Source organism: Polistes fuscatus, unplaced genomic scaffold (assembly GCF_010416935.1).
Source record: "Polistes fuscatus isolate 324 unplaced genomic scaffold, CU_Pfus_HIC Scaffold3, whole genome shotgun sequence".
In the NCBI taxonomy this organism is placed as follows: domain Eukaryota; kingdom Metazoa; phylum Arthropoda; class Insecta; order Hymenoptera; family Vespidae; genus Polistes; species Polistes fuscatus.
This window is the reverse complement of record NW_025113107.1, coordinates 14,100,013-14,113,699: the sequence shown is the minus strand read 5'-3', so window position 1 is coordinate 14,113,699 and position 13,687 is coordinate 14,100,013. Positions and strand designations below refer to the sequence as shown.

Below are 13,687 nucleotides of genomic sequence, written 5' to 3'. Positions count from 1 at the left end.
TACTTTTCTATTTGAAATTTTTCGTTTGAATAACAATAGCTTGAGGAAGTCTGTACAACCGGATGCCGAACAAACGAGAAGGACGGATAACTCGCTTCAGATTTGGTTACTCGAGGCCAAAGGTGTGCCAGCTAAGAAACGTTACTTCTGCGAGGTCTGCCTCGATAGCACGCTTTATGCAAGAACCACGGCTAAACTGAAAGCCGATTTATGCTTCTGGGGCGAACACTTCGACTTTCATCATCTACCATCTGTCAATACGATTCAGGTGAACCTTTACAGGGAAGCCGATAGGAAAAAGAAACGAGATAAAAACGTTTTAATCGGTAAGTCCAATGCAATCTTTTTTCCAATAACATTCCGATCCTCGATGATATACGAAACTTATATTTTCGTTGTTTTTTATTGAATTATTACAGGTTCGGTCAGTATACCAGTTCACAACGTAACGTCTCGTTATCTAACAGAAAAATGGTACGCGGTGGTAGGCGACAAGGGTCCTTTAAAGGAACCACCAGCGCTCAGGGTAAAATGTCGTTTCCAGTCGGTCGACATACTGCCGGTTCAGGTTTACCAGGAGTTCCTGGAATACTTGAAGACCGATTATGCGTCCCTCTGCGAGAAACTCGAACCGGTAATCGCCGTCAAGGCGAAGGAAGATATTGCGACTGCCTTGGTAGCCGTTATGCAACGCGAGAAAAAAGCACCGCAATTCTTAGCGGATCTCGTTATGATGGACATTCATAGAATAGGTTCGCCTTTTTATTTTATTTTTACGATTTTTATATATATATATATGCGTATCTTATCACGTAGAAATATTTTGATGAAACATTTTCAGACGACGAGAGACTCACATTCCGGGGAAATTCTTTGGCCACGAAGGCAATGGAAGCATATTTGAAGTTAACGGGCGACAGGTATTTGCAAGAGACCCTTGGAGCCGTCGTAAGGGGTGCCGTAGAAGGTGGAGACTGCGAGGTGGATCCTCTCAAGGTCGCCTCGGTGGCCGCACTCCACAAGCAACAACAAAATCTTCGTAACGCGGTAGAACTCGCCTGGGGCAAAATATTGTCCAGTCACGCACATTTCCCATTAGAATTGCGCGAATGCTTTCGAATTTTCCGCGAACGTTTAGCCGATATGTGTCGAGAGGATATAGCGGATAATTTGATATCCGCGTCTATTTTCCTGAGATTTCTTTGTCCTGCCATTCTCAGTCCGTCTCTTTTCAACATCACACACGGTTAGTAGTAGTCGTTCGTACGTTTTTCTCGTATTTCATTTGAATACAAATGAATCCGTTTATTTTCATTTTTTATGATTTTCTTTACAGAATATCCGAACGAGAAAGCAGCGAGAAATTTAACTCTCGTCGCTAAAACGTTGCAGACCTTGGCGAATTTCACGAGATTTCAGGGAAAGGAAAATTTCATGGAGTTCATGAATGATCTATTGGAACGAGAAGCACCGTCCATGAAGAATTTTCTGCAACTTATCAGCGTTAGTGTTTCATCGAGATCGAGTACTTTTTGTTGAAATGTGTTTCTAAAGATATTGAAAAAAATAATATTTTTTTTTTTTTACAGAGTTCATTACCAAAAGATGCACCAGCGAACAACTCGTTGGAGTTCGACGGTTACATAGACCTAGGAAAACAATTGTCTCTCCTTCATGCGTTGTTACGAGAAAGCGTTGCAGCGATGGCAACGTCCTCGCAATCGTCGCCGCCAACCAAATTGTTAGAAATTCTCGATAGGATTTCCTTGGCGTTGGATCAACCAGGACCGAGTCCTGTGCCAACTTCTCATCGTTATCAAAATTTACAAAACAATATATTCCGTTACAACGATCCGACGATCGCCAACAGCAACACGAATCTCTCCGTATCGGCAACATCTACTCTGAGCAATCATAGTACTCTGAACGGTACCATCAGAGATAGCAATGAGTTGCTGCAATCCAACACGTTGGGTCATAACAGTTCGCGTAGTCCGAACGTCGTCAGAGCGGCCACTCTTCCTCGAAACGCTTATATGGCGAACAACGGGAAATTGCAATTACAAATCAATACGGACGATTATACATTAGAACCAGCGGCCTTCGTATCTCGATCTCCAACCCCCATAGTACGTCAGCACAGGCCGATTATCCAAACTCGTGCCGGTGCTGGCTACAGATTAACAGCCAGTGCCAGTCTGGCGAACGTGAATCACTGCCAGACGCATCCATCCAGTCCGACTCGTTCCGAAAGTCACAGCAATCTCAAAGATTCTAATTACAATATAACTCTAACGCAAAACAATCAGCCAAGCAACATGAACAACGTCTCTCATCATCATCATCATCATCATCATCAACAGCAACAACAACAACAACAACAGCAGCAACAACAGCAGCAGCAACAACAACAACAACAACAACAGCATTATAGACACAATATAGCGAGATTGCAAAATCTCGAAATTCACGATAGGGAGGACAATTATAATCACAATAATTATAATGTATCGAGGTCGGCAAGTAGGAATCATTGTCGGAAGGAAGAAAATGTGAATCAGACTACTCAACAACAGAATTACAATAACGTCTCAAAGACTACGGTGAACGCGAACGTAGTGGTTAATCCCTCGACGAATTTAACTCTGTCGATAAATCATCATCAGCCAAACAACAATTACAACAACGCTAAGGGGAACAACGGTAGCACTACCACTGCCAATGGTAATCTCGACGAACTTTCGGATCTGCTCAGGTACGCCGACGACGAGGTTTCCGAATCGAAATCTCAAAAGGGATCGCAAATCTCGATCTCTCAGCTGAGCAACGTTGCATCTTCGGGTTACCAGAGCTTCGCTGCTTACAGCCAAAGCTCGAGTCCGGTCGATCTCAGCAGCAACAACGCGAACGCGCATATTCTCACTGCCGCGCCATTGGCTTTTGCCAATCCGGTTTATCACATGGACTCGAATCACGGTAGATCGGGTAGAAGAGGCAGCACCAGCTCCGAGGAGAGGGACGGTAGCGGCGGGGGCGGAGTCGAAGGGGTCAGAGGAGTCGATCTCAGTCCGTCGCCACCTCCTCAAAACAACATGAGGAATCTTCAAAGAAACGGCCAAAATCAGTGGCGACAAATCAACCAAACTCACAGGAGTAATTCCGAACAACAGCAAAACGTTTGTTGCAACAAATTGAGAAGAAGGTTGTCTCTCGACTCGACGAGGGATCTTTCTGACACCAGTGAAGAGGAAAATTGCACCACAAGGAGAAGCAAATCTCGAAGTCATCGGAGCATCGATCAGGTTAGGATAGAAAATTAACTCGTCGAATTATTTCGTGTTGGAACAAAACTCTCTTCTTCGTCAATTATCTTACTACTCTCTATCTTTTTTTTCTATTAACCCGTGAATAACCACAAATTACGAGAATAGAAATGTTCTGTGTTTGCTCGTATTGTAACTAACACGGTCTCTTCGGTTCTAGTATCAGGTGGAAATCGAGAGGCTGCAGAATAGCGTTGATCGAGTAAGAGCTAGATTTGGCGGGAACGAAGATACCGATATAAACGGCATCGCACCAGACACCGAGATGAAGACCATCATCTCCAGGTACTTCACTTTCATCCCCACAAGTACTAATCCACCGAATCTATATGCCTGAGTGTGACCCTATCTCATCGTCACTATCTCTCTCTCTCTCTTTTTCTCTCTCTCTCTCTCTTTCTCTATCTTCTTTCTCTTTTCCATATCGATATCGATCGACTACCATTCCCGTTCTTATTTCCGATCTTCCATGTCCACGCATCTTTACCTTTCTCTTTTCATGGCTCACGGAAGAACGGAGGATCCATTCGCAAATCTAATTGTCGATCATTCTGTTCGATCAACGAAATCACATTCAACAACGGCTTTAGCAGACTCGCGATTATTTTGTAAAGATTTCTAAAAGTGGTGTCTGACGCTGATAAACAGATACTTTTTAGCTTCATTCGCCACCTTTGGAAATAGAGAAAGAAAGAAAGAAAGAAAAGAAAAGAAAAGAAAAGAAAAGAAAAATGAAATAAAGTAAAAGGTGATAAAGTTCATCTTGTTGAAGCTTAGCCGGGATTTATACGTAAAGGTACGGTTACGGAATTTTTCAACATTTTTAGCTATTTATTTATTTATTTATCTATCTATCTATCTATCTATCTATCTCTATCTCTATCTCTCTCTATCAATCTATCTATTTACTTTGCACTCACTCTCACTCTCTTTGTATCTTTCTTATGACAAACCGATATCGTCGAGAAGAAGGATACTTTAACGGAGCGTGCGGTGTGGCGAACGGGGAAAATAATAATAACGAATAAGCACAAAATAAAAAAGTAAAATTAATTGAGAAGAATAAATATCAAATGATGAAAAAGAGAAACACAAAAACACTGACTGTAATCGATCTGGCTAATTTATCGATATAATGTATGTTTAATTGATTGTGTGTTCCTGTGCATTCTATCCGCTGCATTTGGTATACTCTGGCTTGATCTGGATCTTGGTGTAAGAGTCAATTATATTTCTAAGCTTCTTACAATTTTCTCACGTACACACACATATATATATATATGTATACATAAATGTTAAAAAAATATATATATATATATTTGTATATTATATACTCTGTTAGCATTATTTCTGTCTATTATATCTATTTTCTCTGTTGTGTCGTCGTTGTACTTTAATTTGTACGAATTGTAACACGCGAGCAACTGTAATTTTGCTTGACGATCTTTCGAGTATATCGCCGCTGTTAGAACAAAGTCAGTTTTTTATTACGAGGGTCTTCGTTCGTTTTGCTTTAATCATGAAAATCAATGAAGAAAAATCATGACATATATGAAATACTTTTCAATACCGATCACATTTCACCAATTCTTAACCCACATACATTTGATATACCATCATTTTTTCATAACATAACTGCATCGTACTATTTACACGCTAATCAACTACACGTGCGTGTATGTATGTATGTATGTATGTCAGTCTGCTACCGATGCGAGAAAGAACCGTCCAGTATATCAAATTTTAACGAATTGAAACTTTTTCATTTTCACACGGGACGTTTTTTCCTCGCGAACTATTCTTTTGAAACAAACATGTCGCTCTTTATATTTTGTAGGCCAAATGCAGAATACTTGGCTTCTTGATCGTAACAAAACCCCAGCAGCCATTTTTATCCTTGCACACCATGATCGTTAACTTTTAATTATTATCATTATTATTATTATTATTATTATTATTATTCTTTTTTCCCAAGTAAATGATTTTTGTTGTCTTTGCATTTAAACACGGCTGCTTCTTTTTATCATTCTGTTTCATAAATATATATTCTTATTACATTTTTATGTATATATATATTATACATACGCGTATACAGGGTGAACATTTTGAAGCATCAAGTATTTCTTATCAAATATTTTTCATAGGTGTATTGAAAATCAATACAAAGTGTATTCGATAGTCCATCCTGTATATCATAAATATATTGATGTGTCTTGTTTTCGCTCATATTAATTGAATAATTTTTAACAACGATGGACGAACCCATGAATTTATTTATAAGAAAAAAAAAAAGAGAAATGATTTGAAATCATTCCTTTTTTTTTGAAAAGGTTCGCCATCAATGTTCCACGAAGATGTGATCTTCGTCCTTATATAAAACAGTGAGAAAAAAAAAATGGACGAAACAAAAAGATAATAAAAATGATAAAGAAAGATAATTTGTAAACAAAATGATTTGGATAAAATGAATAAATGATTTTTCTTAATTTCCCCAGTTTAATCTCCATGGAGGAGGAGTCACGGCGCAAGGAACAGAAACTGTCGGCCGCGTTGTCGTACAAGCAGCGCGTGATAGACGCGTTGGAACAACAGATAGCTGCTTTGGATGCGGAAAATTCAAGATTGACGTTATCGAACACGCGGCTACTTTCCGCCCTGACGGATCTTAAGCAACGTTACAACGCAAAGGCACAGCCCAACAACGAGACTACTACATTATTGCAGAATATCGCTGATATCGGTGAATTGAAGAGTTCTTCATGTTAAACGAATCCTCTCAACGAGAAAAAGAAACAAAAGGACGAGCAGAAGGTGGGGGGCAGGAGGGGGGAGGAGGAAGTAAATTAAAATGCGTTTTAACAAATTGGAAGAACGATCAATCATCTCTGCTGTTGTTGCCGTTGTTGTCATTGGCTGTTGCTGTTACTGTTGCTGTTGCTGTTGCTGTTGCTGTTGCTGTTGCTGCTCGACTGATCAACCAACTATCGCTTAGCGCTGGCTACCTCCCAGTTTATTATTCGTAACCGAGTAATAATATTCATTATTATTAATTAATATAGAAATAATATTATTAATAATAATATTGATAATTATAAATTTAGTCGAAGAAATTAACGACGACTACGACGACGACGTGTTGAACGTAGTAATAACGACACGATATATAAAAACGTTGTATCATTTTCTCGATAGGATATCAGACGTGCGATATCAAGAGTTTAGTCATAGATTTGCGTAATCTAAATAACGAGACTCTCTCTCTATAATCGACGTAAATTTCAAAAGAGAAATTAAACTGTTCAATGTCTTTTAAACGTACAATACGAAAAAAAGTAAATGAAAAGTGACAATGCTGGGATAAAAAATAAATAAATAAAAAAAAACGTAGAGAGGCTACCTTATATATAGTATATATTAGGGCGAATAAAAAAGAAAAGAAAAGTAAAGTAAAGTAAAGTAAAGATGAAAAATAAGGAGGATAAGAAAAATATCTAATCGCGTTAAATTGCGAGATGCACACCGATTACGTAGAAGAACAAAGATTGAGTTCTTTTTTCGATGTGTAAGTCAAATGTAATCGTTTCTTATTAGAAAAAATATTTAGGAATCGTGCGCGTAATAGAGATATATAATATCGTTCCTTCCTTCTCGCGAAATTTAAATGAAATAGAAATGAACAAAAGCAAGCAGCAACAAAGAAAAAAAGAAAGAAATTGAAAGAAAAACGAAGATTTACGAGGCGTATCGATTCTCGAGCGAGACTTTGCTTCGTTCGAGCATGAACGAATTTCAAAGTCTTTCGATACGAGGAGGAAGAGGAGGAGGAGGAGGAGGAGGTTCAGCGAAAATTAGTTTGTTTGTAAACTTATTATAAACTGAGAAAAAGAACTAATTTATAGGAACAAAAAATCGTGTGTTGTTGCAATCTTCGTAAATCTTTTTTTACTCATCGCGAGAACTTCATTGCATCTTTTTTCACAGTCACACACACACACACACACACATACACATACACTCTTTCACTCTCACACTCTTTCCCTTTCTTTCTTTCTATCTGTTTCCGTTTCTGTCACTCCCCTTTCCTTCCTCTTTTACCTACACACTAGTATACATATATATATGTTATATATTAGTTAATAAAAAAAAAATATATATATATTATAAATATAAATATAAATACCGTCGATAAGTACCTTTGACGCACGTGCACCGTGATTATTATTAACATCGACGAACGATAAAACGTCATCTCTTTGCCCGTTCGTCGTAAGCTGCATTCAAAATGGACAGAAAAAAAAGTATTTACTAATTAAATAAAAAAAGAAGAAAAAAAGAAAGAAAGAAAGGAAAAATCATACACAATGGCGAGAGAGAGAGAGAGAGAGAGCAACAGCAGCAGCACCGAGTCGAACTTCGGAATCCTCTCGTATACGCCCCTGAGCGTATATTTTTATTAATTTTTTTCTTTTTTTTTTTTGTTTTTTCTTATCCGAAGAAATCGCGACTTTTTAAGAGATTTGTTAAATTCTTCTATTTGTACTTGTTAATTTCTTGTTTCGTTACTATATTTCCATTAGATTTTATTTCTCATTGAATGAAAAGAGAGCGCGGTGGGGGGTGGAAGAAGAAAATAGAGAAAATATTGTCATCGATTCAATAGAAAATGTGAAAATTATGAAGAAAATCGGAAAAAAGGAGAAAAATAAAATAACGTTGGAAAGAAAGAAAAATTGTATTAAAACAATGGTTAAGATCTGCGAATATCGTTCGATAAAAGGATCCTCTTAAGGATACGTATCTCTTTATTTTTAAGCGACAATATTTATTTAGTAGTTTTACCAAAGACAAAGAAAGATTTTTCTATCGCAAAGGAACGGAGGAAGAAAAAGTACCATGATAATATGTAAACACGTATTATATATATATATATATATATATATATATATATACATAGAAAAAAAAAAAGATAGAAAAAAAGAAACAAGCGTACGATTATTTGATTTCTTTCTCTTCTTCTTTTCGTTTTCGTATACACATTTTTTTCTATACTTATGTATCATCATTATCATCATTGCCATTATCATCGTCATCATCATCATTATTATTATTATTATTATTAATATTATTATTAATATTATTAATATTATTATTATTATTATTACTATTATTATTATTAATATTATTATTATTATTATTATTATAGTTATTATAATGATCAGTCGCCAGAGTAGTGTCGTATAGGCGATGGCATTTAGAGAATGAGAGAAAAAAAAAATAAAAATCTCTCATTATAGATGTACGTGAAAAGTTGCGAAGAGAAATATAAAAGTGCGAGGAACAACGCGATGATTCGTTCGCGTCGAAGTGCAAAATAGAGAAGAAGAAGAAGAAAAAAGAAAAAGAGAGAGAGACTAGAAGGAGAAAATAATTTTGCGAAATTTGCAAATAAAATGGAGATGCATGAACATATACAAATATATATATAAAGCACAATACACACAGAGACAGACACATACACAAACACATGATATATATTATATTTGTTAACAAAGCGACGGTCTCGTTAGTTCCCCGCAAATAATGCGTTTAAATGTATTTTACGTTTTTACATCACAATTACATACGATCATTATCGATTATATTGTAGCCATTGTCGTACAATGCGTATGCCTGTTGATTGTTGTGTGTTGTGCGTGTTACGTGGAAAAAAAAGAAGACTGAATGTGTGTATGCGTGCGATGGGAGAGTCGAATTAAAACAAGGAACACAAGAATACTACAAAAAAATAATATGAATTATAATAAACGTGTGAAGACAAAAAAAATAATATGAGATATAGAAAAAGTATATATACATAAATACACATACATAAATAGATACAATACATAGATACTATTACGTGTGTACGTGTGTGGGAACGAATGATTATGAATTTTATGCGCGTTTAAATGGGTGGTGATAAACAACGTGTGCGAAATTAACGGTGATAGAAGATTATAAATTTCAGTCTAATCTCGTTAAAAGTATTATCTCATTGACTTGTACTATAGCGTTTAAAAGAAAATCTTTCAATCTTTCTCTCTCTCTCTCTCTCTCCTTTAGTCGAGTAAGTTTCGAATCTACTATGGCTTCCTTTTCTGTTTTATGTTCTTTTTTTTTTATTTTGAATTTTCTTTCCTTCTTTCTTTTTTCAATTTTTTTTTTCTCATCTCGTATTTGAAGAGATGAATTTTGTATAGAAACGCGTATTCCTTCCTTCCTTCCTTTCGTCCCTTCTACTTTTTAACATAAGCGTAATCTATACCGTTTCTCCTCTCTTCTGTCATTTCTTTCCTTCCCTTTTTTTTTCTTTTTTTTATTAATTATAACGAGGAGAAAACGGGAAATAATAATAGCGAAATATAAAGAAATGAAACTGCCGTTCGCGAAGTTGATTATTATTATTATTATTATTAATATTATTATTATTATTATTATTATTATTAATATTATTATTATTTTATTTCATTTTTTTTTTTTTTTTTAATTATTTCTTTTTCTTCCTTTCGATTGTCGAGTGTGTTTATAATGCGGTGTATTAAAATTAATATATTAACGCTACATTTCTTGTTGGATGATGTAATCGATGATAAATGATAAAGAAAAGAAAAAGAAAAAAAAGAAGAAACCACAATCTATCTATTTAAAATTACTTCAATAATCTGTACATTTACTAAGAGATTTTTTGGTATATTCGTTTCAGCAATAGACCATCACTGTATTTATGCGTATAGCGACTACTAGTACCAGTACATGAAAAATAAATACGATTAGACATATTGGATCTTTGTCAGTTTTCCCTGAGAAAAAAAAAAAAAAAAAGAAAAAAAGCAATTAATATTAATTTTTCATTCATTTTAATCGTACCTTTAAAAATGGCGTATCTACGCACGATTGCGGTCAATGAAATTATCAATGGCGTAGTAGTACCATCCACGTTGAATCAATTCTTCGTAGACGCGCGAGTAAATCGTTGACGAATTACTTCGTAGATCTTCTACAGAACAAATACATTGACGAATTTGTGCGTAGATTCGCGCGAAAAAGAAAAATACAAAATTACAAAATAAAAATTTGTGTAAATTGGAAATAAATATAATTGAATTATTTATTGAGGTATCTCTACAGAGGATAATATGTGCATGATAACGAATTAATTAAGGATAAATTTGAACGGCACGATTAATGACCAATCAACTAAACGTCATTGTTTATTCGTAATCTATATACATATACATATATATATATATATTAAAAAAACATTTGTTTGAATAATCTGCAAGGAAATATTGATCGTAATTATACGCACATTCACACGCATGCACACATAACAGGCACACGCACGCACTTACAGGGGCACCCACACGAACGCGTATGCACATATACATATACACATATTAGATGTATATTTAACATAAAATAAAGCTCGTGACGAGTACCGAGCAGGATAGATCTCGCGTCCTCGATCGTCAATGGCTCTATAAATCGTTTGGAGTCGACGTAACGCGCGGTTCGACGACCCGATGCAAGAACGGATCGATTAAATGGACTGCAAGCATTAAACTTCCGCGAGTTCCACGATGAAAGGGAAGAGCTTCTCCGGAAAGCTACCTTTCGGATCTAACTTGCTTATTATCAATTGAACAATTGGTCAAAAGTCAGAAAAAACAAACAAACAAATATAAAAAGAAACATCCGAGACAACAATAAGTGATTAATAATAAATTATTATTAACTATAATAAAATATGAACAGTTTGTTCTTATCCTTTGTTGATTTGTTTTTTTTTCTTTTCTTTAATTTTTCTTGTTTTTTTTTTGTTCTTTCTTTTATCCAGCTTCCGCGACAGATTTCTAAGAAAATCCAAGAAGAGCCGACGATGATGGCGTTTAGGTATGTCGACATTTTCCTCAATTACGTATTACACAGGCTCCTTGCAAAAAAGTCCTCGAAGAATTGCTCACGAGTTTCTCGATAATCGTCCTATCTATCTATCTATCTATCTCTCTCTCTCTCTTTAATTCATATGTATATGCGTGTCTATCTTTTTCTCTCTTTCCGTATTTCTCGAACGGCACGCCGTTCTCTATTAATTAGTGTCAAGGTTATACTCGTTAGGCCGTGTCGTTGAAAGACCGAGTTCGAGTTATTTCGAAAGGAAACGTTAGAAAATCAAGAACGCATTCGTGAATTACGTTAAAGATCACAGATCTTTAATAACTTCAACTTGTCCAAATAATCATCTCGAAAAAATCATTTTGTAAAGGAAACTTTTGACAAATACGATATAAATAAAAAACGGGACGCGTGTGTCCCAAAAAATGATGAAATTAAAATATTTTACAGAAAGAGAGAGAGAGATCGTTGTAAAAATAATGCGTGTTACACGCGTCGGTAATAATTCACAATTATATTATTAGTGACGTAAGAAGAGAATCGCAATCGCGTATAAACGAATTCGAAGTAGGACTTGGCATAGCAGGCAACACGGAGAAAGATAAGGGAATAGAGAGAGAGAGAGAATGGTGTGAGGAGAAGGAGAGAATAGCTTAAGGAGGCGGTGAAAAGATAAGATACGGCGAAACAAGTGCGATAAGCCGAAATGAGATAGCGTCGTCGCAGGCAAGCCACTGCTCGTATCTCAAAGTCAATGTCCTATGAAGGACTGCTACGAGCACTCGAACGCGCACACGCTTTTCTGATTGCGAGTGTTGTCCGTGGAGAACGTGTTTTCTCTCTTTCTCTGTGCCTTTTATCTCTCCCTCTTTCCCTCTCCCTCTCTCTCTCTCACTCTTACACACATCGCGGTTAATCTCGTTTGGTCGGGTTGGTTCTTCCATCCAACTCCTCGTTGATCTGACGTCAGTGTGGGCGAAATGGCACGCACGACGAGTGCGTACTTGTTAAGGAATGGCCATTGATAAGAGCCTTCGACACCGAATCTCTGCCTCTGACCTTAAACTTCAAGCATCGTGCGAGAGAATACTAACGGGAGAACGGATGATGATGATGATGATGATGATGATGATGATGATGATGATGTTGTTGTTGTACGTTTTCCTCGTCTATAACTCTTGTCTTGTCTCTTGGATTATTTTTTTGATCGTATATGGCACCTATCGGTGGCCCCTTACGAATAAAAAAAAAAGATATTTCGCGACGGTAAGTTAAAACCTCGGTATGGACGCGTATGGAAGTTTATCTCGTATCCGTGATAAATGTTTGACCGATAACGACGAAATCCATACGTATTATTTTTCTTCTAACATATATAGTTTGCTATTCGAGTAAGATAGATATCGATCATTTTATCGAATAAAAAACGTTATTCGGCTAATCGTCGGGAATAAAGTTTAAGAAGAAAGATAAGGAAGATGATCTCGGTAAGTGGTTATGGCGTCCTGCGCGATTGTCGTGCTTGAAATACCGCGAAATAGGACGATGGATAATGAAAAGAAAAAGACAGAGCGATTAGAACGCGGAGGCTAATGTCATTGACACTCGATAAAAAACGGCACAGCATAGCAGAGGAGGAAGAGGAGGAGGAGGAGGAGGAGTCGCGTAGGATTTCGCCGAGTCCGAGATTTTGTTCCCTTGAAATTCCTAGAACAGAACAGCGACACATACGTGACATATATATATATATGTATACTCAAAAAAGAGAACGGCCGATAAGATTTTTAGGTGACGTGGTGGAACCCCATGACCTTAAACTTCGGACGGCCTGTATCATTGATTGGACGATATCGAAAGAAGATTGATAAGGGACGCCGCACCACGTCTAATTCGGGGAAACAAATAACTATGAAACATTGGTGTTTGTCGTTAGAAGTACAAAGGTCTGTGATTGGTAGGTAACGATAAGAGACTACGACGACAACTAATTAATTATCGAAATCAACGATAGGAATATACGCGCGTGGAGAGACGCGACGATGATTTAATCAATCAGGATAAATACTATTAATAGTTGAGAAAATAATAAAAGAAATTGAATAGAGGTAAATAAGGTAAATAACGCGTATTATAAATGAAAATGTTCGATAAAAAGTGGGATAAAATAAATTAGAGGAGGGAACCCCGTTGAAAGGGAAAGATGTCAGCCCCTTTAAGAGGGGAAGGAATAGCGGTAGCGGGGGGAGGGGACCTATCGAATCTGACCCTGGATCGTATATTCCATTACCAACGGAATCGGTCATCGTTGACCCTTGTACGTTTCTCTCCTGACGCACTGGGACGGACGCATGCACGCACCTATATACGAGGAGGAGGAGGAGAAAGAGGAGGAGGAGGAGGAGGAGGAGGAGGAGAGAGAGAGGCTCGGG

General features: G+C 36.7%; 1 protein-coding gene across 17 annotated transcripts in view; it reads left to right on the top strand.

Annotated features, from left to right (window-relative positions):
- The window catches only part of LOC122519095 (ras GTPase-activating protein raskol), a 135,004-nt gene extending 128,892 nt beyond the window's left edge, over positions 1–6,112 (top strand). For 13 of the 17 annotated variants that reach the window (XM_043638301.1, XM_043638296.1, XM_043638295.1 and 10 more), the window contains 7 exons: positions 40–326; positions 420–752; positions 842–1,246; positions 1,337–1,503; positions 1,590–3,302; positions 3,484–3,608; positions 5,819–6,112. In XM_043638301.1, coding sequence (XP_043494236.1) covers positions 40–326; positions 420–752; positions 842–1,246; positions 1,337–1,503; positions 1,590–3,302; positions 3,484–3,608; positions 5,819–6,089 — 3,301 coding nt within the window. In that variant the 3' untranslated portion in view covers positions 6,090–6,112. Of the gene's footprint in view, positions 1–39; positions 327–419; positions 753–841; positions 1,247–1,336; positions 1,504–1,589; positions 3,303–3,483; positions 3,609–4,292; positions 4,327–4,503; positions 4,539–5,818 lie in introns of those variants that run through there. The other 4 variants (XM_043638290.1, XM_043638293.1, XM_043638291.1 and 1 more) reach the window with 4 other exon arrangements.
- Positions 6,113–13,687: the final 7,575 nt, after the last annotated feature.